The sequence below is a fragment of the Globicephala melas genome, chromosome 15 (genome assembly GCF_963455315.2).
Source record: "Globicephala melas chromosome 15, mGloMel1.2, whole genome shotgun sequence".
Taxonomy (NCBI): domain Eukaryota; kingdom Metazoa; phylum Chordata; class Mammalia; order Artiodactyla; family Delphinidae; genus Globicephala; species Globicephala melas.
In genome coordinates this window covers 83,518,590-83,541,538 of record NC_083328.1, presented here as the reverse complement: position 1 = coordinate 83,541,538, position 22,949 = coordinate 83,518,590, and the positions used below count along the sequence as shown (strand labels likewise).

Sequence of the window (22,949 nt, the reverse complement as noted above, 5' to 3'; positions counted from 1 at the left end):
TGCTGAATAATATTCCATTGGGGAATACTGTGGATGGACTACTGTTTGTTTATCCCTCCACCTACCCAAGGGCATCTCGGTTGCTTCCAAGTTTTGATGATTATGGATAAAGCTGCTTTAAACATCTGTGTGCAGGTTTTTGTGTGGACATAAGTTTTCAACTCCTTTGCATAAATACCACTGCGCAGGACTGTTGGATCACGTGGTAAGAGTAAGTGTAGTTTTGGAAGAAGCTGCCAAGCTGTCTTCCAAAGTGGCTGCACCACTTTGCATTCCCACCATCAGTGAACAAGAGTTCCTGTTGCTTATCTGACTTTTTAGGTGTAAAATTAATAAAGGCTTCTTATGGAATTTTAAATTCCATAAGATTTTATTTATTTATTTATTTTAATGGAATAGTCATTAAAAACCTCTCCCTCACCCCCAACTTTCCACTCTGGTCTGATCTCACAGAAGTGATCACCTTACATCTGTGTCTTTCCAAGCATTTTTACTATATGCTGTCAACCTACATAAGCTCAAAATTTATTACAATTCTATGAAAATTAAGGATTCCGTTTAAACATTTTGACCTACTGCAAGAACAATAATTTCTCTTCACAGTTTCTAAATCGGCCTGCAGTGACATGACAGGTACATTTGTGATACTAGAGAACTGCTCACTTGGAGGAGCAGGGTCATTGTTGGCTCCCTCTGATGTGATCACTGAGTCCTTAGCTGTTTCCTCTGCCCTAAAGGTAAATGACTAAGACAATGGTGCCTCTTCCCTTAAAACCTTGGTCTTCAAGAGCTGGTCATTGGTGCTGATGCAGTCTCATGGTCCATCCCCCCAGATGAACCACTTGAAGAAGGTGCTCTCAGAAGTGGACTTAAGATTGTTGCCTTTGCTTATATATTTTTGTATCTAATATTTTGTGTGTCCTTACAGCTTCACATAATCATTTGCAAAAAATATGGTAATGACGGGGTGTAACTGGCTTTCAAGGAAACAAAATGACCTGAGGATTCCCACTGGCATCTCAGCTTTCATTGCACACAGGAACACAGGCACGCACACAGGAACACAGGCACACACACATGCACACCAATTTTAGCATCTGCTCAGAGCAGAATGATGCGAGGATCTTTGCCGCAGGGATCAGGTGAGAAACACTTGTTCTCTCAAGATGCTTCAGTTTGCTTACATCTTCAGCAGTTCCAGAGAATGCCCTTTCCTGCAAGCAAACATTAGGCAGTGCTAGGTGGTATTGTTATTTGCGGAAAAACAGAATCAAGGCTTTTGTTGTGGTTCAGGCAGCTTTTTCGTTTGTTTTCACATGTAATAGCTGTTTTGTATAAGTAGGTGATGATGCATTTCCTGAATCTCCTGGACGTATGTTCTGGCTGAAGCAGAATGATGAACGTGGACGTGGCCCACAATCTTTCTGCTTTTGGCAGTCTTTCTGTTACGGTGCCCAAATCAGGGACATAAACAAAGCCTTGTACAATCATGACTCCTTCATCAACGGAGACTTCACCACATTTGCTCCTTTGTCAATGGCAAATGTGTAGGTTATTGCCTTTCTGCTTTTTCAGTCCATAAATACTTCTTCAATCCAATTCACTATGAGGTGAGTTTTGCAAGACTCCAACATCTCCCAAGAAGCTAGCAAAGCAGAAACTTTTACACCACCGCCCTGTCAGATTTAGAAAGACTTCTGGTTATTTCCTTACACCCAAGCCTCTGATACACTAAATAAAAGATCACACATTTATATCACCCAGCCTTTTGTGTGAGCAGAATATAATTCGGGAAGAAAGTTTTTTGGTAACATGCTTTCAACAAGGAACTTGAGACCTAGGAGTCATGGCATGGGCAAATCTCAAAAATCCCTTATTGCCAAATACAAAAATGATTGGTTGTCTGTAAACAATCATTTTGCAAGCTTTTATTGACCTGCTAGCCTCTATAGAATCAAAATATGCATATAAAGCCTGGGTTTGAAGTTTGAATGATGAGAGGAAAATGCATTTTGATTTATTGTGTTTTCACTACCATTCAGTTCAAAATATTTTCTGATTTCCAATGTGATTTCTTCTTTGACCCATACGTTATTTAGAAGTGCTTTGCTTAACTTCCAGACATTTGGGGTTGTAAATTATCTTTCTTAGTGATTTCTAGCTTAATATACTCTATATGGTTGTAATTTTTTGAAATTAGTTGAGACTTGCTTTATATCCTAGCATATGATCAATTTTAATAAACAGTCAATGTGCTCTTGAAATGAATGTGTATATTGCAGTGTTGGATAGATTGTTCTATTTATGGCATCAATCACATCAAGTCAGTTAATTATGTTGTTTAAATACTTGATATCCTTACGGATTACCTGTTTTTATCTGCTTGTTCTATCTGAGAGGAATGTGGTAAACTCTCTGCTTGCCATTTTAGTTTTGTTAATCTTATCTGCTTATATTTTGAGGCTGTGTTATCGGGTGCATGCAGATTTAGAATTGCTATGTCATATCTTCCTCATAGATTGAGCCTTTTATGATTTTTAAATGTCCGCATTGATGACTAGTAAGACTTCTTGCCTTAAAGTTTTGTATCTGTAGCTAGATAACTAGATGAGATTCTTTTGGATAGTCTTTGAAAATCAGTCTATCTACCTATCTATCTATCTATCTATCTATCTATCTTCAAAGACTAACCAAAAGAAGATAATATATAGAGAAGTTCATATATAGAGAGGATATATATATATATATCCTTTTACTTTCAAGTTTTTCATATTCTTACATTTAAGGTGTATCTCCTTATAAGAAGCACATAGTTATATTTTTGTCTGACTAGTTTTTTTTTAATTAAAACATTTAGTATTTTACATTTAATATACCAAGCTACAGAATAGTTCCATTACCCTTGAAATTTCTTTATGCTTCTCCTTTATAATCAAACCCTCCCCTAACCCTTAACCCCTGGAAGCCACTGATCTGTTCTCTGTCCCTACATTTTTACCTTGTTTAGAAGGTACAGTGGAATCACACATAATGTCACTTTTTAATAAATTTATTTATCTATTTTTATTTATTTATTTTTGGCTGCATTGGGTCTTCATTGCTGTGCACAGGCTTTCTTTAGTTGCGGCGAGCAGGGGCTTCTCATTGCGGTGGCTTCTCTTGTTGCAGAGCACGGGCTCTAGGCGTGCAGGCTTCAGTAATTGTGGCACACAGGCTCAGTAGTTGTGGTGCATGGGCTTAGTTGCTCCGCGGCATGTGGGATCTTCCCGGACCAGGGATTGAACCTGTGTTCCCTGCATTGGCAGGCAGATTCTTAACCACTGCACCACCAGGGAAGGGAATGTCACTTTTTAAATCTGGATTTTTCACTTGGCATAATGCATCTGATATTCATCCATATTGTTGCATGCAGCAAAAGTTTTTATGTTTGTTTTGTTTTGCTGATTAGTATTTCTTTTACGGATGTACCATAATTTACCGACTCATCATTTGATGGACACTTGAGTACTTTCCAATTTTTGGCAAAATTTTCACAAAGCTGCTAAAAGCATTCAGATTTTCATGTGAACATAAGTTTTTATTTCTTTTGGGTAAATATCTAGGAGTGGGCTTGTTGGATCACATGAAAAGCATATGTTAACATTATCGGAAACTCCTAAACTACTTTTCAGAATGACTGAGCTATTTTGCGTTCTCACTAACAATATGTAAGAATTCCAATTGCTCTGCATCTTTGTCAGGTTTTTTATTTTAGCCATTCTAATAGTTGTGTAGAGGTTTCGCACTGGGGTTTTAATTTGGATTTCTCTAATGACAAATGATGCATTATTTGCCATCTGTATAGCTTCTTTGGAAAAGTGTCTGATCAAATCCTTTGCCTATTTTTAACATATGAAAATCAATTTTAAAGTTACTACATATAACTAATTGTATTTCTATAGACCAGCTATGAATAATTGGAAATCAATATTTTTAAAACAATATCATTTACAATATCACCAGACAAATGAGGTGCTTCGGTATAAATTTAAAATTCTTAGGTACAAATCTAAAATATGTGCAGGATGTGTTTACTCAAAACTTTTATAAAACACTGATGAAAGAAGTCAAAGATGACTTAATTGAATGAAAAGATGTGGTGCGTTTATGGATTGAAAGATTGACTATTAAGATGACAATTCTCTCAAATTTAAATTCAGTGCAAGCCTATTCAAAAGATTAGCAGAATTCTTGTAGACATCCATAAGCTGATCCCAAGATTTATATGGGAAGGCAATCAACTTTTGGTTTTATTGACGTTATTGATTTTGCTGTTTTCAATCTTATTGATATATGCTTTTATCCTTATTACTTCCTTTTTTCTGTTTAAGATTAATTTGCTCCTTTTTTTAAGTTTCTTAAGAAACTAATGGTAGAAGCTTAAATTACTGATTTGAGACCTTCTAAAAGGAAAGATTTCTCAACTGCATGTTTGAGATGAATTGACCTTCCTTATTCAAGTACACAAGTAACAGCAGTGACCGTTTAAGAACCCACGATATGTCAATGGCTGTCATAGTTGCTTTATTTATTTATTTATTTATTTATTTATTTATTTATTTATTGGCCACACCACACGGCTTTCAGGATCTTAGTTCCCTGACCAGGGATCGAACCAAGGCCCATAGCAGTGAAAGCACAGAGTCCTAACCACTGGAGCACCAGGGAATTCCCAGTCCTCGTTACTTTAAATGTTCACTTTCCCCAAAGCTTTTAAGTGTCTGCCCTCTGTGATGTTTCACCAATATTCATTAGTGTGTTCATTTCTCATCAGAAGACTGATAGGATGTAGGAACTGAGACTTATAACAACTTGCCTATGTTGACGCAAGTGGAGAAACTGAGATTGGAACCTAATAATAACGAATGAAGTATTTTTTCAAGTCAGTGCATTGATTTGTTCTACAGATGCTGGTTGTGCACCCGGTCTGTGCCAGCACTGTGCTCAATCCCTGGGGCCACAGGGTGAATGAGAGCCTGTGATCCCTGCCCTCAGGGACTTTCAGTCTATGGAGGATACAGATGCAGGACACAATTACACCGACAGGTATGGGGTTAGTGTCATCTAATCAATGGTTTGTACAACATTAATGTGATTCTCTGCATCCTAGGTTTATTTTGATGTTGTTAATCGCTTAACAGGACAAACTGTAGATAAATCCTTGATTTTCAACATCAGGATCAGCGATGTGAACCATCATGCGCCCCAGTTCCCTGAGAAGGAATTTAACATCAGTGTGAAGGAGAACCACGCTGCAGGTATGCACGGCGGGGCCTCGGGGCTTCCTGTCCTCTCTGTTCCATGAAGGTTTTCCTGCTTGCCTAGTGACAGGGCACTTGGTCCTAGCTGTCTTCAGGGAGACTTCTCCCTGTTCACATCCCAAAGGTTACAGGGTGTGGATTAGAGCAAAATGCTTTGAGGTCTGCAAGCCTCATTTTGTACTGGCAATGAAATGATGTGAAAATTGTCAGTTGGAAGAGCTGATACATAAATATCAATCTACAATAAAGCCAAATGAATGAGGGAAGAAGAGGCAGAGGTGGGTGGTAGGATCCTGAATATCTCTGCAAATGTCTCATCTGTAAAGTGGCAGCAAGATAGCATCTAAAATCTCTATGAATCTGTGAGTCTTTAAATCCAAACCACCCTCACTAAAATGTGCATCTATTTTAATAACACAAAAGCATTATTTATTTTGCAAAACTGTCTCGAGGAAATTAGGAAAGTTCCAAGAAACAAAAAAATTGAAACGGCAAGCATCTCTATTACTACCAATTAGAGGTAAGTACAATTAATGTTTTAGTTTATATTCTTTCAATATTTTTCTTTGCATTTTATATGTGTGTATGTATATACCCATGGTATGTTATATTTATATGTGTGTATATATTCACAGATTTATACATATAATTACAAATGTGTATTCGTATATCTACATGCTTATTTTCATCCTTATGGTAGTACGAAACGTATATGTATATATATCGAATATTTATAAATATATGGGCATGCTTTTTTATATGTGCATATTTATGAGTTTTCTCTTTAAAAATGCAGTTTTGCTGTTTGTAACCTAACAGTGTTCTCCCACAGCATCCTGCTGTGTCATGTTTTATTTTCTGGTGTGCTTTAAGGTTTTTAACCAACCTTTTTGCCACCTTCTGCTATTTTTATAAAACATGCTTCAGTGAACATATCTGAGCTCAATGTGTGTGCCATTCAAGTATTTACTAAGCACAGATTCAGACAGGTAGAATTGTTGGTTCGAACCGCACACACAACTTACGTGCTGCAATTTATCCGTCTCCCAGCAACATATGAGAGGGCTCAGTGTTCATCTCTGATTATTAAGTGCTTGAACACACGATAGCTTTCTTGGCCACTTTTATTTCTTTTATCAGTTGCTTGTTCTTTTCTTTGTCCATTTCTGCTGGTGTGATTGTCACTTTTCTACATATATATTAACAATGTGTATGTCTCTGTCTGCCAATATGTATTTCAAATATGTTTTCCTGGTTTATCATTTCCTTTTAAATTTCGCTTACAGTTTTTTGCCACACTTTAAAAAATCGAGGTACCAGTTTTGTCCTTTAAGCCTGCTACATTTGCAATCATGATTAGAAAGTGCTTCTTGACCTTATGACTATTTATCCCTCTTTATTTTGTCCGGTATGTCTACAGCTTGACTTTGTATTTAAGTATTTAATCCACTCTGGCGTATGCCTCAATGCCATTTAGCAAAGAATCATCTTCCTACTGGTTTGATAGGCTGCCTTTGGCCGACAGTAACAATTGAAAACATTCTTTCCAAGTCAACCTATTTTTGAGATGTTAACAGTGGATTTGGATCAAGAAAATACTCCAAATTCTCATGTCCTTCACGTCCTTGTTTCCCAAACACCGTTACTGAGAGAAAGTGCCTTCTGGATTGACCGTATTAGTGGAGAAATACGACTGTCAGGATGCTTAGATTACGAGGTTATGTGCACTTTATTGTTTTGGAAAAATGAAATGGGTACTCGCTCTCTGAGCCCCAGACTTAGGGTTTATGTTTGCAGTGAGAAACCCTCTGTGGCTAGACTGGCTACTGAAATTGCTAAAATGGAATATTTCTGTGTTAACGTTCCCCTTTCCTGTGTCTGAAGGGCTTGACTTTCCTTTTCCTCTCCACTCAGACTGCTCCTCGGCTTGCATTCCTCATCAGAGCGGGGGATTGTGGAGGACCACCGTTGTCATCCACGGCCATGGTTCACATACGTGTGCGAGACGGCTACAACCACGTGCCACGTTCAGCCGCGACTGTGTAAGGCGCCTGCGCGGCCTCGGCTTCTAAGTCCCCACACGGATGGCCTCCACGTCCTAGGCTTGGTTTTGCTGAGGGAATTCCCCATATCACCCAAGATGTGTGCAATGCTCCAAAATAACGTAAATTAGAATCAAGATGTCAACTATACTGATAGAGAACCAGTTAATAACAGTCACGTGAGCTTGCATTTTTACTATTTTGTGCCAGAAACTGTGTTCAGAGCATTTACATGGATCCTTAGGTGCTTACTGGTTGGAGCTGCTGCGTGATTTCCATTCTGCAGGTAAGAGAACCGAGGCTCGGGGAAGACGGAGGATCCCTGCTCCATCCACGTCAGGGGTTCTCAGTTTCCACACTGTTGACATTTGGGGCTGGAGGAAGGGTACGGGGGAGGGGAGGGGAGGCTGCCCAGTGAATTGTAGGATGCTGAGCAGCCTCCCTGACCTCTACCCACTAGATGCCAGTAGCTCCCCCAGGTGTGACAACTGAAAATATCTGCAGACCTTGCAGAACTGGCCCTGGCTGAGAAGTCCGGGCCTGAGCTTTGCGCACAATGTTCAGAGCTCTGAAATAGGAAAGATGGGTAGGTGGGTTTGGGCCTGGCTTTTCCCAGCTCACCTGATTTTATATATATTGGGTTCCACACAGGATTTCACATGCCACTAGGTCCTCAGGCTTGAAGAAAGTGTTGGCACCCACTGTTCCCATCAGTTTGGAAACACCATACCACTTAAAATACAGAAGATTGCTAAGAGAGAAAATAAAAACCCATCATGATCTACCTTCAATTTCTTAATTTTTCATTCTTCCATATGAACTTTTAAAAAGAAAATGTCCATTGTATTTGTGTCCTTCTCCTGACCTCTTTCAAGGAGGCCTTTCCTGATGACCTGGTTAAATTCCCAACCTGACCCCTGCAACATACACACACTCAGTTCTCAGGTCCCTGGTGATGGGATTTTTGCTGTCTTGTTCACAGCACCTAAACCAGGATCTGGTACACAGTAGCCTTTGTTGAATAAATAAATGCTACAATTATTTTTTTAAACTGTCATTTAAAAAAATTAATTGTATAGACCAAAGTTGAAATGTTTTCAATGAAAGCATCTCACCTAACAGTATATAATAGCTGAAACATATTTATTATGTTTGAGTCTTGTTTCAAAATCCTTCTCTGGCTTAGTTAAAAGCTGTGCTCCCAAAAGTAGGGCTGGAGAAAATATACGCTGTTATTTTGATGTGCTCATCTAGAGAAATTATCTTGTCACCAAAAGTGTTGAATAAGGAGCTATTTGAAAGATCTATTATATGTTAGAAAAACGATCGTCTTAATTGAAATAATCATAAGAGCTCTATTTTAGGAGAAGAGTTAGATTTTTTTTAGGCAGCATAAACTGAGGTATGTATTATTATTTTAAAACTTCTTTAAAAAGTAGTGCATCACGTTGAATTGAAGGGTACTTTTAAAGTTACTCAGCTATTCAGTTATTCAGACACCAAGTCACAGGGACCAGGGAGGAGATGTTTGTTACTGATGCTTGTTCTGCTGTAACAGGCTGAGTTGCAGATCCTTAGGGGTCAAGTTCAATCACAAGACAAATATCCAGGTCATTGTCTCCAAGGCCTATGTTTTCTTTCTTCTTTCTTTTTTTTCTTTTTCAATTGCGTTTCTTTTTCTCCATGACACTGAAATAATGATTGCTTCTGTCAGTACAACATTTAGATAGCGGATGGCCGAGCCAGCCAGGGCGTGTTATGTCTTGAGGTCCAAGATGGTGATTCGCCCTTTACGTCAGCATGGAGAGTGAAGTTCAATATATTCAATGGCAATGAAGAGGGGCATTTTGACATTTTGACTGATCCTGAGACCAATGAAGGGATTTTAAATGTAATCAAGGTAAATGCATCCCCGCAGGTAGCTATAGATGTTGAGGCCCTTTCTGTAGAATTCCTGACAATGAAATAGGCGCCAACGGTGGTGATGATCCTTGTGTTCCGACCCCCATGGCCGGTGAGGAAGGCAGGGCTGCACAGTGATTTCTGCCATGGACCCTCAGCCCTTTTGCCTCCATGGCTCCTCCCACCAAAATTATACATATCAATATTAAAGATTTTTTTTTAATTCTTTAATAATTTATTTTTGGCTGCGCTTGGTCTTCATTGCTGTGTGCAGGCTTTCTCTAGTTGTGGTGAGCAGGGGCTACTCTTCGTTGTGGTACGTGGGCTTCTCATTGCGGCAGCTTCTCCTGTTGCAGAGCCTGGGCTCTAGGTGCAGGCTGCAGTAGTTGTGGCATGCAGGCTCAGTAGTTGTGGCATGCAGGCTCAGTAGTTGTTCCATGCAGCCTCTAGAGCGCAGGCTCAGTAGTTGTGGTGCACAGGCTTAGTTGTTCCACGGCATGTGGGATCTTCCCGGACCAGGGCTCAAATGCATGTCCCCTGCATTGGCAGGCGGACTCCTAACCACTGCGCCACCAGGGGAGTCCCTTAAAGATTATTTTTGATATGACTAATTACTCCAACATTAAATTTTTTGTTTTAGACAAAATATAATAGATTTATATAGTCCCTAACATTTTTTTCTCCTGTTGTGATAAAAGCACTTAAAATATTTTCTCTAACCCTATGAGTTCATTGTTTTTCCTCCTGGGCTTGAAAGAAATTAGAACATTTGCACGGACCCGTAAAAATATTGTGGGCTCCTGGCAGTTCGCCTGCTGTGACTAGTGGAGAGTTGGCCCTGCAGTAAAGTATTATTGTCTCATTTACCGATAAGGAAACCAAAGCCCAGAGAGGTTGGGTTGTTTTCAGGAAGTCACACAGCTGGAATAGTGGTTCAAACTGGGGCAGTCTGACTCCAGTGCCTTTAGTCTTAATTGCTCTCAGTAGACCCTAGAATGACCAGTGCCTCTGGTGCAGTGCAGGTGAGTCAACCTGGGGGTCAGGTTCAAAGGCAGACCTGAGTTAGAAGGTCTGGGGTGGGGCCCGTTTCTGCCTGTCAGTGTAACAAGCTCCCAGGTGATGCCGACAGGCCACATCCACCCTGTGAATAGCAAGGCTCTGTGGATTCTCTACACCAGCCTGGGGCTGAATTCAGCCTGGGGCTGAACTTCCCAAATATTCCGAGTCTTTCAATCCTTTTAAATCACTGACCACTTTGTACCCTGAATAGCTATGATCATTAATATCTATATTTCCCTAAGCTCCCCTAATTTTTTTGCAGTAGAGTTGTCACATTAATGTTTTATTAGGTTATGGTTTTTGTTGCATTTTTCATTACCCTCTGATGGATGGTGGCTCTTTTCAACCAGGAGCGGGGAGGGGAAAAAAAGAACTCCATAAGTGATCTGAAAATGGGCTGATGACTGTCTTTTGATCGTTATCAAAGACGATGTAAATAATAAATGAAGCACAAAAGCCACAGGCGCTGGGTTGACAGTGACACGCGTGCTGAGCAGGCTTCGTCTGGCCAGCAGAGCTGCGGGTGCTAATGCGATCTTCTCTCTGCGGCGGCCGCCTTTGGACTGTGAGACTCAGCCAGTGCGGTGCCTGGTCGTGGCCGTGGAGAACAAGGAGCTGCTCTTCTCCTGCGAAGGGGGGCGGCTGCAGAGGCCCCGCAGGCTGCGGCCAGCACCACCGCGAGTGTGCGGGTGGCCAGCGTCAACGACCCGGCCGCCTTCCTCCCCGGAACCTTCATCATCAGTGAAGGCGTCGGTGCTGGGCCTGGGACTCAGGTGGGAATTTTTAATGCTACTGATCCGGACAGAACTGCCAGCCGGATAAGGTGGGGAGACAGGAGCGGGACGGGTGGCGGGTTATGCAGAATTAGCCACATGCCCCAGAGGATCCCTGTTGGAAATTAGCTCCTTTCATGTGCTCCTGAGGACGACTCCATTCCAGTTATGAGAATACCAGAAGCCACCCAGAACACACTTCCCCAGGTTCAATGCCTTCTTGTTTCTATAGCGGTCTCTGACCTCCAAAGGTGGAATCCACTTGTCCGTTTCCTTTGCATTTAGCACAAAATTCTTTTACAGTTTTTTCTTGTATTAAAAGAATTTGTTATGTATTTCTAGTTCCCCTTTATCAAAGGTTGTAAACTGGCAGCCCTCTGGCTTCTGGGCGACAGAAGTGTTTTCTTTTTCATTGTGGTGAAATGTATGTAAAGTTTACCACCATCAGCATTTGCAGGTGTGTAGTTCGGGAACATTAAGTACATTCATATTGTACTTCCCAGTGTACCCTCACCACTGTCCATCTGCAGAATCTTTCCATCTGTCTCTTTTCATCTTCCTAAACTAAAACTCTGCCCCCAGTAAGCAATAACTTCCCGTTCCCCCCACCCCCAGGACCTGGCACTACATTCAACTTCCTGTCTCTATGAATGTGACTGCTCTAATTATGTCGTATAAATGGGATCACACAGGATTTGAACTTCTGTGACTGGCATATTTCACTTAGCATATAATGTCCTCAAGTTTTACCCATGTTCTAGCATGTGCCCCAGCATTTCCTTCCTTTTAAAGCTGAGTAATATTCCATTCTATGTATATACCACACTTTATCTATTCATCCCTTGATGGACACTTGGGTTGCTTAGTGTTTTGTTTTTAAAAACACAGTTTCGATAATCCCCAAGAAGGTGGCAGAGTGGGAGGCACAGGAATCTCTCTCCCCATCCAGACAGTCGTGCTGGCAGAATCTGTCTCATGTACCTATTTTGGACCTCAGGAATCTGTTGAAGGCTTGCACCTTCCAGGGGAAGGCAGACTATAAACTGTGGTTAATTTTGGTCCATTTCAACTCTTAGCACAGTACCTTCCCCAGCGGCTACCCTTCCCCACCTCCAGCCCCACGGAAGGCAGCTGTGCACGTGTCTCTGGAATCGCGCACACTGCTTGTGGGAGCCGGGGTGGGCAAAAAATTAACAGAAGTTAATTCCCTTCTTATCAGTAATTACTTTATATATAGAAAGATTAAACTCTCCAATCCAAGGACAGAGATTGATAGAATGGATAAAAACACATGATCTGACTCTATGTTGTCTTTAAGAGGCTTTCTTGAGATCCAAAGACAAAAACAGGTAACCTAACACCGTATACAAAAGTTAACTCAAAATGGATCAAGGACCTAAAATAAGACAACTCTTAGAAGAAAACATAGGACAAAAGCTTCACAACACTGAATTTGGTAACGATTTCTTGGATATGACACCAACGGCACGGATAACAAAAGAAAAGATAGTCAAATCAGACTTCGTGAAAATGGAAACATTGTGTGCACCAAAAGACACTATCCACAGAGTACAAAGCCAGAATGGGAGAAAATATTGGCAAGTCATATATCTGATAGGGGATTAATATCCAGAAAATACAGAGAACTTCTCAAACTCAACAAGAATAAGAACAACAAAAAAACCTGTGATTCAAAAATGGGCAAAAAACTTGAATAGACATGTCTCCAAAGAAGATATACAAGTGGCCAATAAGCACATGAAAGATGCTCACCATCACTAATCATCAGGGAAATGCAAATCAAAACTACAGTGAGATACCACCTCACACCCAGGAGAATGGCTACCGTAAGAAAAACAGAAAACAACTGTTGGGGAGAATGTGAAGCAATTGATACCCTTGTGTACCACTGATGAGAATGGACAATGGTACAGCCTCTGTGAAAAACAGTATGGCAGTTCCTCAAAAATTAAAAACAGAATTATCGTATGATCCAGCAATTCCACTTCTGGGTATGTACCCAAAAGAACTGAAAACAGGGTCTCAAAGAGTTATTTGTACACCCACACCCATAGCAGCATTATTCACAATAGTTAAAATGTGGAAACAACCCAGGGGTCCACTGATGGATGAATGGTTAAGCAAAATGTTCTCTATACGTGCAATGGAGTATTATTCAGCCTTAAAAAGGAAGGGAATTCTGCAACATGCTACAATATGGATGAACCTTAAGGATATTGTGCTACGTGAAATGTGCCCATCACAGAAAGACAAATTCTATGTGATTCCACTTATAGGAGGTACTTAGAGTAGTCAAAAGTCATAAAGACAGAAAATACAATGCCAATTTCTAGGGGCTGGCGGGAGGGGAATGGAGAGTTATTGTTTAATAGGTACAGAGCTTCAGTTTTACAAGATTAAAAGAGCTATGGGCATGGATGGTGGTGATGGCTGTACAGCAATGTGAAATCTTTAATACCACTGAAATGCACACTTAAATACGGTTACGGTGGTAAATTTTATGTTATGTGTATTTTACTGTAATAAAAAAAGAAAAAACTAATAAAGCTGCCATCATTTAAACATCAAGAGATTAAGCTAACAACCCAAATTATCTGGTTGGTCTTGAAAAAGAGGAAGATTCGGCATCACTGGGTCTGTGTCCCACGAGGTCACGATCATCTGGGGCATAGAGAGGGTCTTGCATCATGTCCCTTCCACCTCTCACTCAGCAGCTGGCTCCAATCCCCATCCGAGCAGTTCGCTCATTTCTGCCACGTGCTCGGACCGTCGCGGGCACGAGAGTTTGAGATTCTTCCTTAGAGCAATGCTTCTCAACCATTGAGAAGGACCATATTTTGCTTCTTTGAATTTCCAATTCACTGTGGAGTAATAATTTTATAAAATATGAAAAAATAAATTACAAAAGATGATTATGTGCTTGGGGGTCACAGTAATGCCACTGACTATAAAAATTCCCCAACACTTGCTCTCAGTTTCTGCTATTGTCTCATTGTGGGCAGCTAACCAAGAGCTCCAGACCAGCACAGGTCCACGCAGGTGCATGCTGAGTTAGAATAAGAATCACTTGGAGGGCCTGTTAAAATGCCCGTTGCTGGGCCTCACCCTTGTGGTTTCTGATTATGAGGCCTGGCGTGGGGACTGAGATTTGCATTTCTAGCAAGTTCCAAGGTGATGCTAAAGCTGCTGGTCCCTGGACCTTGCTTTGGGAACACCCATGTAGAGCCTGTATCTGATTCAGTGCTGTATTCCCATCCCTACAGTATGGTTGGTCCCTTTAAAAACCATGACCTGTCAAATATCAGAGAGATAGTTACTGACCTTTTCCAAAGCCTTTACACAGCATGAAAGATAAGGCACGGAAACTCCCTTTCTCTGGCCCTTTGGTGGAGCTGCACCTTTTCTGTGTTTGCCTGTGGGTACAGGCCTTTCCTTCTGCGGGTCCCTCAGGAGGAACAATAGCTGTGCTTGGCATTCCGGCTTGGTTCCAATGGCTGCCTTCTTTTTTTTTTTTTTTAAAAGGGTTTTTTTTTTTTTTTATAAATTTACTTTGTTTATTTATTTTTGGCTGCGCTGGGCCTTTGTTGCTGCACGCAGGCGTTCACTAGTTGCGGTGAGCGGGGGCTACTCTTCATTGGGGTGCTCGGGCTTCTCACTGTGGTGGCTTCTCTTGTTGCGGAGCACGGGCTCTAGGTGCACGGGCTTCAGTAGTTGTGGTGAGCGGACTCAGTAGTTGTGGTGAGTGGACTCAGTAGTTGTGGTGAGTGGGCTTAGTTGCTCTGCAGCATGTGGGATCTTCCCAGACCAGGTCTCAAATCCGTGTGCCCTGCATTGGCAGGAGGATTCTTTTTTTTTTTTTTTTTGCAGTACGCGGGCCTCTCACTGTTGTGGCCTCTCCCATTGCGGAGCACAGGCTCCAGACACGCAGGCTCAGCGGCCATGGCTCAAGGGCCCAGCCGCTCCGTGGCATGTGGGATCTTCCCGGACCGGGACACAAACCCGTGTCCCCTGCATCAGCAGGCGGACTCTCAACCACTGCGCCACCAGGGAAGCCCAGGAGGATTCTTAACCACTGTGCCACCAGGGAAGCCCCTGGATGGCTGCCTTCTGATTCCAACAGGTCTTGGGGAATTCCGGAAGGCTAGGTGTGCCCGCCCATTAAAATGGCATCAGGTGTGCACAGGTGAGGGAGGATGTAGACGACCACGTTGCCTGACTGGATTACCCACGTTTGAATCCTTTGGGCTCCAGGGTAATAAAGAAAGTCCTGTGCTTCTCTGCAAGGGCAGCCTGGTTTTAACAGTAAGCCACCAGCACCTGCAGGCAACTGAAGCTGGCTCTTTTCCAGGACGAAATGTTTTCCCTAAGGTGGACAGAGTTACGTGCAGCCCAACAAGGACAGGGCTCTTCCTGCTCAGTGAATACCGATTTAACACTGTAGTCTGGCCTCAGATCCCTGGGCCTTCGTCAGATTCGTGAACACTCCTAACTTCCTAAATTCACGATAGGAATTGTGTCTGCTGTGATACATTTGGATTTGTCTCTCTTGATGTAACGTGTTAATTTTAAAAATTGCATGTGTTTTCTTCTACAAGATACGAAGTGGCTTATGATCCGGCAGATTGGGTCAGTGTAGATGAGCTCTCAGGGGCAGTGCTCACCAGGAAGCAAGTTGACCGCGAATCCCCGCATGTGAATGAAAGCTTTTACATGATCATCGCTCGTACTTGTTGATGATGGTAAGGGTTGACCCAAAATTGTCAGGGGGGTGGGGATGTGTTTTCTTGCTTCTTGAGGGAAAATGACATGGTTGAATGTCTTCAGAACACTGGGAAAAATATAAAATAAACCTTTTTATCACTGTGAATCCATACTGGTGATTATTTTTGATGGTAATTCTTGAAACAGCAAACTAAGGGGCTCTGCCATGGAAAGAGGGGCAGCATTCGTTCAGAGATGATGAACCTGATTAGGGCGCTGCCACTGTCCCAGCATCTTTTTCATCTGCTCATAAGACAACCCTCTAGCTCTTTGTCAAAGCCAACTGCATATGATAAACATTAGCACAGCTTCCCTGTACTTGGACCAGCTTATAAGCTCATGTAAATGTGGCCGTACAGGACAAATTTGTTATAAACCAGGATGCGTGGTCTCATGAGCATGTTTTAACACTTTTCTCTATAATCCCCCAAGGCTGGATTTCTAAACCTACCAAAGCATAAAGCTGAATAAATAAAAAATTTCAAATAACTTTAGTGATTGTATTTAAGAAAAATCTGTAAAAACCCAGGTTCCCAGGGCTATGTGGTTGTATATCCCATTTGTATAATTAACAGTAGCATGTTGGTTAGGGAGATATCAAATCTGTGTTCCTAACTGGTGTTAGGTGAGGAGGGCTCCATGGTTCTGTTATGGATGGTTTCACGAATGGCACTTTTTTCAGTGGAATGGCTTTAAAAAATTAAGCTTTTATTTTGAGATAATTGTAGACTCACATGCAGTTTTTAGAAATAACGTAGTGGTGTCCTGAGTACCCGTTGCCCAGTGTCCCCCAGTGGTACCACCTTGCGAAACCCTAGTGCAGGATCACGACCAGGACTACAAGACGCAGCACCAGTCCAGGTGCAGACATTTTCATCACCACGTCACACCCATCCCCCCCTCCCTGCCCCCCAGCCTCCTGTCTTAACACTTTGCATGACTGATGGTTGTTTTTGTTTTTTTTAAAAGTAATTTATTTAATTTATTTATTTTTGGCTGTGTTGGGTCTTTGTTGCTGTGCACGGGCTTTCTCTAGTTCTGGCCAGCGGGGGCTAACTCTTCGTTGTGGTGCGCGGGCTTCTCATTGCGGTGGCTTCTCTTGTTGTGAAGCACGGGCTCTGGACACCCGGGCTTCAGGAGTTGTAGCACGAGGGCTCAGTAGTTGTGGCACGTGGGCTCTAGAGTGCAGGCTCAGTAGTTGTGGCGCATGGGCTTAGTTGCTCCACGGCATGCGGGATCTTCCCGGACCAGGGCTCAAACACATGTCCCCTGCATTGGCAGGCAGATTCTCAACCACTGCACCACCAGGGAAGCCCATGACTGATGTTTTAATCTACTCGATGATTCTACATTCTACCTCTTTCTACAAATGATGTGAAAGGGCAAGTGGTTTTCTTTGTTTGTTTTAAAATTTTATTTATTTATTTATTTATTTATTTATTTTTGGCTGCGTTGGGTCTTCGTTTCTGTGCGTGGGCTTTCTCTAGTTGTGGTGAGCGGGGGCCACTCTTGATCGCGGTGCACAGGCCTCTCACTATCGCGGCCTCTCTTGTTGCGGAGCACAAGCTCCAGACGCGCAGGCTCAGTAGTTGTGGCTCACGGGCCTAGCTGCTCCGCGGCATGTGGGATCTTCCCAGACCAGGGCTCGAACCCATGTCCCCTGCATTGGCAGGCAGATTCTCAACCACTGCGCCACCAGGGAAGCCAAAGTGTTTGTTAACTTATCCTGCCCAGATATTCTGAATTTTCAAAAAAGCAGGAAAACAGATTGAGCCCCTGCAGTAAAGCTTATGACTTTGAGAGGGAAGCGGCCTCAGTGTTTCCATGGAGTGGTTCTTCTCCCAGAGGCTGAGCATGCTAATTTCCCAGGGTTCTGTGTGCATGGAGCAGCCTCGTTAGTTAATCAGCAACCCTCTTGGAATCCCCCTGCCACAGGTGTCCCGCCACAGACGGGGATGGGCCCATGCTGCTCTTCCTGTCAGACACCAACGACGACACGCCCACCCTCCACCCATGGTCTCGATACCTGGAGGTCTGGAGTCTGCAGGAGGCAGGCCCCGCCCCATCGAGGTGGAGGACTGGGCCCAGGAGCCCTACTCCCACCCGTTCACCTTCAGATTGGACAATACGTGGGCAAACACAGAAGACACGTGGAGACTGGCGGAAAATCATGGTGAGTATTCGCATTGGTCGGGGATAAAGGATGGAAAAAGACAGAAACCTGACTTCCACAGACTTAAGCAAAAGAGGAATGTGTTAGCTATGTAACCGAGAAAGAGGCTAAGTGAGCCTGTCTCCCAGCAGAGCTGGGGACCCCGAGGACTTCCTGGAGAAGGCAGCTCCAGACCTTGGCCCTGCCTTTCTCTGGGTCCTTTCATGTTAAGGCAGGCTCTCCTCTGGAGGTGGCAGGGTAGCAGCTGGGAGTCCCTGGGACTCATCCTGGCACCTAGCAAGAAGGTGTACCTCACTGCAAGGCTTGAGTTACCTGTCCTGCTCAGCATCGTGGGTGGGGAGGGCAGAAGTGCTGATTGGCTTGTTCTGAGCCCACATCTGGATCTGGCTGGGATCTGGGCTTAGCCTCTCTTGACCCACACGGGCTGAGAGTTCAGGAAGTGTGGGCTCCCCCAAAGGAAAATTGGGGTGCTTTTACCAGGAGGAACCACCGGCATCCAGTGTCAACATCCTACTTTGTGCTTCTATTAACTGGTCTCTAGGATGTAACCTGTTTTTTAGTTGAAACTGTGAGTCCATGTTTATATTTCCCAGACCCAGAGTGTGCTGTAAAGCATTGAAACGTACCCCAAAAGAGGTCTGGTCTTCCGGGAGGTGATCTCCAAGCCCTCGGAATATCCTGCCTGATAAAAGTGTCTCTGCTTACCTAGGGGAGGGGATCTTGTGTCTGTCAATAAGAACAATGTGATTTAGGGTGTGGCCTTTGGGTCATGTAAGCGTGTGGGTGTCAGTGAATCAGCCATTTGGGTGGCTAACCAGTTTTACAAGACCAAGTTCTGATAAAGACTGTGGACACAGGGCTCGGTGAGCTTCCCTGGTTGGCAACATTCCACGCATCTTGTCACTCATGGATGCCGGGAGGTGCCGTGGTCCCGACTCCATGGGCAGGAGAACTGGAAATTCTGCACTTGATACTTTTCTAAACTCTGCCCCATGTACTTCCTCCCTTGACTGGTTTGAATCCGTATCCTTTCAGTGTAATAAACCCTAACCCTGCGTATACAGTTTTCAGCCAGTCCTGAGTCCTTCTAGAGAATTATCAACCTGAGGGTGGTCTTGGGAACCCCTGCACTTGCAGCTGGTGTCCGAGTGAGGGTCGCTCTGACGACCTAACTTCATACAGAGCCTTGGCACATGAGAGGCACCTAGGAAGTACCCACCGAGCAGCTGAACAAATGCACAAGTCAGTGCAGCTAAGGTCCCTCTCCCTCTGCAGGTCGCTCAGTGGAACTTATGCTGAGAAGCCTCCGCGTGGCGACTACTTGGTGCCGCTTTTCATCGGAGACAAACAGGGACTTTCCCGGAAGCAGACTGTCCATGTGAAGGTCTGTTCCTGTCCCGGTGGATTCACATGTGCAGAGCCCTCCGTCGGGAGCCGGGCTCCTCCAGGGGGTCCTGGCCTCTCTCTGTGCAGCGTTCATAGCTCTGGCAGGTCAGCAGATACAGGAGCTACCCTGGGAATGCGGCTCCTCTCCCCAGCCAGGGGGATGAGACCTCGGGGGTGGGGAGCAGATGATGGCCGAGGTCAGCGTGATGCCCTTGAGAATAACCCCTGGGCTCGTCAGAGTCCCAGACTCGGATCAGAGGTTGCCACCCTGGTCAGAAATGCTGCCTGCCTGGCAAAGGCAGCTTCTACTTAGTACACAGCAACTTACAGCCATGGAACCTATAGATGCACACTGTCTAAGGGTGACTGTATGGTTTATAATAGCTGAGGGCAGCCATGAACACAAGCTCCCAGGGTTGGCAAAGGCTAACGAGGAAGCTCAGTTTTCAAGGAAATAATAAAATATTACTGCTCACATGGTATTAATCAGTTCAACAGATAGTCATCTGGCACCTCCTTGTGCCCCAAGCTGCGCTAAGTGCTGTGGCTACAAAGATGCTGAAGGTGCACTTGACCCCTGAGTTCATGGCTGAGTTACAAGTTAGCAGCACAGGATCCTGCTGGAACCTCTGATCTAGATGAGCTTGTGCACCTCGTTTGCGCCTTTCTCTCATCACAGCCGCTCTGCTTTTCCTGCTGAGATGCTATTTTGTGTCTGAAGCCAGAGGCAGGGCTGCTCTCTCCCATGTGAGGAAGGCATCCAGACCCTGATCATGTGGAACGATGGGAGTGGAGCTGCCCCGTCCAGGCAGTGAACTCAGTGCTTATGTTTCATGTCGATGCGAGTTAGGCACGGCCGTACTGTTCTCACTCACTGTTCTTTCTCATTTCACCATCTCACCATATTTGAGTAGCAAATGGGAAAGAAAGTCCTGTGAAAATTGTCCAACCCCACTAAACTGATTTATTATTTTAGGGCATTGGTTCTCAACTGGGGGTGATTTTGCCCCCCCATTGCCCCCTGCCCCCAGGGGACAGTGGGCAGTGTGGAGGCATTTTGGTGGTCACAACTCAATTGGGAGTGCAGTGGGGGGATGATGCTTTTGGCGTCTGGCAGGTAGGAGCCGGGGAGGCTGCATCCTACCGGACACAGGACAGTCCCCACAACAGAGAAGTCACTGGCCCGAGTGTCAGCAGTGCCAAGGCTGAGAAACCTTGTTTAGGAAAAATGACTTTTGCCAGGTGGAGTTTCTCTAAATGGAAAACATGCTATGCTCCCTAATTAAGTGAGCCCACGCTGGCTTCTTGGCCGTGGTGTGGGGTGAAGTAAGGCAGAACCCACTCACGCAGCGTCTCCAGCAGAGGTGGAGCAGAGAGCCCACTGGCCCTGCAGGGACAACCCTGGGCCTTTGTCACGGTGGGCGAGTCATTTCTGCGCATCCTCAGCTGTGAGCGAGGGAGGATGAAACCAGCCTCACAAGTTGGTTATGGGTCAAGGAAGACGAAGCCCATGACAGCACCTCACAAGCCTCCAACACAACGTGGAATCAGCCAGCAACTGCTGGGTTTTCACACCTGCCGCCTCTGATCCTGGCCCTGCCTTGGCTCCATCGCCCTCGTTAGCAGCTGGGCCGTGAGATACAAGCGCTGTGAGCGCTCCTGTCTGTCTTCACTTCACTCTGAACTAAGGCTGCTTGATCCAAAAGACGAAAGCCAAGAAATGTCCAAAGGGAACACTGTCTTTCACGCAGAAGATGCAGGTTGCCTCATCTGCTGTTGTCTGAGACCTCTACCCTCGGTTTTCTCCTGGAAGGAAGAGACTTAGTGAGATGATTTTGGGAAAAGAGAGTCCAGTTAACTTTGGTCCCTGGCTCGGATAAATAGGGAGATATTCTAAAAGATGATTGGTGGTTGGAGAAGCTGATGGTTGACCAAGACTCCTAGGGTTCTTCCCACATTTTCTCTCCTCTGTTGGCACAAAGGAAGGGGAAGTAAGAGCTTTGGACCACATTGAGGAGGCACACACCTGTAAGTCCATGTCTGTGCAGGCCTGCGTTCAGCCCTGCCTGTCGTGGGGACAGGAAGGTAGAGGCATGGTCCGAACTAGCTAGATAGTTGGATTCCCAGAAGGAATGCCCCCTGCCCCCAGCTATGAGAATAGCAGCTACCTGTTTTGATTTGTTTGTGTAATTTTAAGAAGGAAACCATCCTGACGAACAACAGTGCTTTGTGGGACAGATAGAATCCCCTGCCTCAAGCAGTTCTACTCTGCTCTGATGCTCAACCATCCAGGAAAATGGAAAGAGCTCCTGACAGGGGCTGTGCTTAGCCTCCCGCTTGGTGGGTGGAGCTGAGGCTGCCCGGCTGGAAGGAGGCCAGTGGGGAGGGCGTCTCCCCAGGCACTGGCTGAGGGCACTGCCAAGGTGGGACAGGAGCTGGTGATGCCTCTTCTTGTTGGCCAGCTGCTTAGTGGTTGTCTTTTGGGGAAGGAGGAGCAGCTACAGAAGCAGAGTGTGTGGAAGGGAAGCTTGGTCATTGCAGGGCTAGGCCGGCAGGTTGGAGGGGGTCTGGTGGCACTGACCAAGGGCCAGCTGTCAGAGGGACATGAGCACCCAATCCGGGACAAGGGGCCTCTAGCTCATCTTGTCCCAGAAGATGTCCTTCCTCTCATCTGCTACTCACACCCCAGGACATACCCCCGCTCCTGCCACAGTATCTTAGGGCTATGAGAACGGGGACCCAACAAACCTGGGTTTCGGTTCCCAAACTGTGTCTTATCAGATACAGAATCTAACCAATCCTCGACTTTCACATATAAAGTGAGATCAATGATGTTCTTTTTCTCTCAAGCTTATTGGACAATTTAATCAGTAGCACAGGTAAATTAGTAATTACTGGCACATAGCGAACAGTGGCTGCTACTACTAGTGTTATTAACAGTAATTACCAATTATGTCTTTGTAGCCATTGGTAAATAAGGCTACCCCAAAGTGTCCACGCTTCTCCGTTACCCATCTCCGTTAGCCTGAATATACCAGCCTGCATTCACACACCGGGGACATTGTACACTCCTGGGAAGACTCCTTCATCCCAGATGCCATCACTGATTCCACCCACCTTGTCCTACTCTGCCGCCGAACACCCCCAATCAAGAGGTTCTGCAGGATAGCATAGGGGCCTGCCCTCTCTGTGGGGAAGCTGGTGAGCTCTTACAGAAGGAAATCCAGCACCCATCAGCTTCTGAGTCCCTCAGTGAATATTGGTTGAATGAGGAATGGATAAGGCTGCACACAGCACTGCCCAACCGCGGTGACCCCAAGAGCCTTCACTGTGAGTCTTCGAAGAGGATGAGAACAGGCTTTTAGATGCCGAGGCCCTAGTGAAACAAGGCTTTTGGTTTTGTTGGTTGGTTTTTGTTTTTACCATCACTTTACCTGAAACACTGAACAACAAGAAGCTCCACTTCCTAACCAGCAATTACAGAAGCATCCCCTCCCCAAGTATGTCTTCTTGCTTCATAGGACAGGTGTCT

At 44.5% G+C, this 22,949-nt stretch overlaps 1 protein-coding gene across 1 annotated transcript in view; it reads left to right on the top strand.

Annotated features, from left to right (window-relative positions):
- CDH26 (cadherin 26) overlaps positions 1-22,949 on the top strand; it is a 71,125-nt gene that overhangs the window by 30,903 nt on the left and 17,273 nt on the right. Inside the window, 15 exon segments of the mRNA XM_070043730.1 lie at positions 5,035-5,092; positions 5,150-5,301; positions 6,852-7,017; positions 7,215-7,319; positions 9,069-9,241; positions 10,858-10,958; positions 10,961-11,126; positions 15,693-15,836; positions 17,794-17,891; positions 17,894-18,035; positions 19,307-19,450; positions 19,452-19,522; positions 20,097-20,135; positions 20,138-20,206; positions 20,449-20,534. Coding sequence (XP_069899831.1) covers positions 5,035-5,092; positions 5,150-5,301; positions 6,852-7,017; positions 7,215-7,319; positions 9,069-9,241; positions 10,858-10,958; positions 10,961-11,126; positions 15,693-15,836; positions 17,794-17,891; positions 17,894-18,035; positions 19,307-19,450; positions 19,452-19,522; positions 20,097-20,135; positions 20,138-20,206; positions 20,449-20,534 — 1,714 coding nt within the window.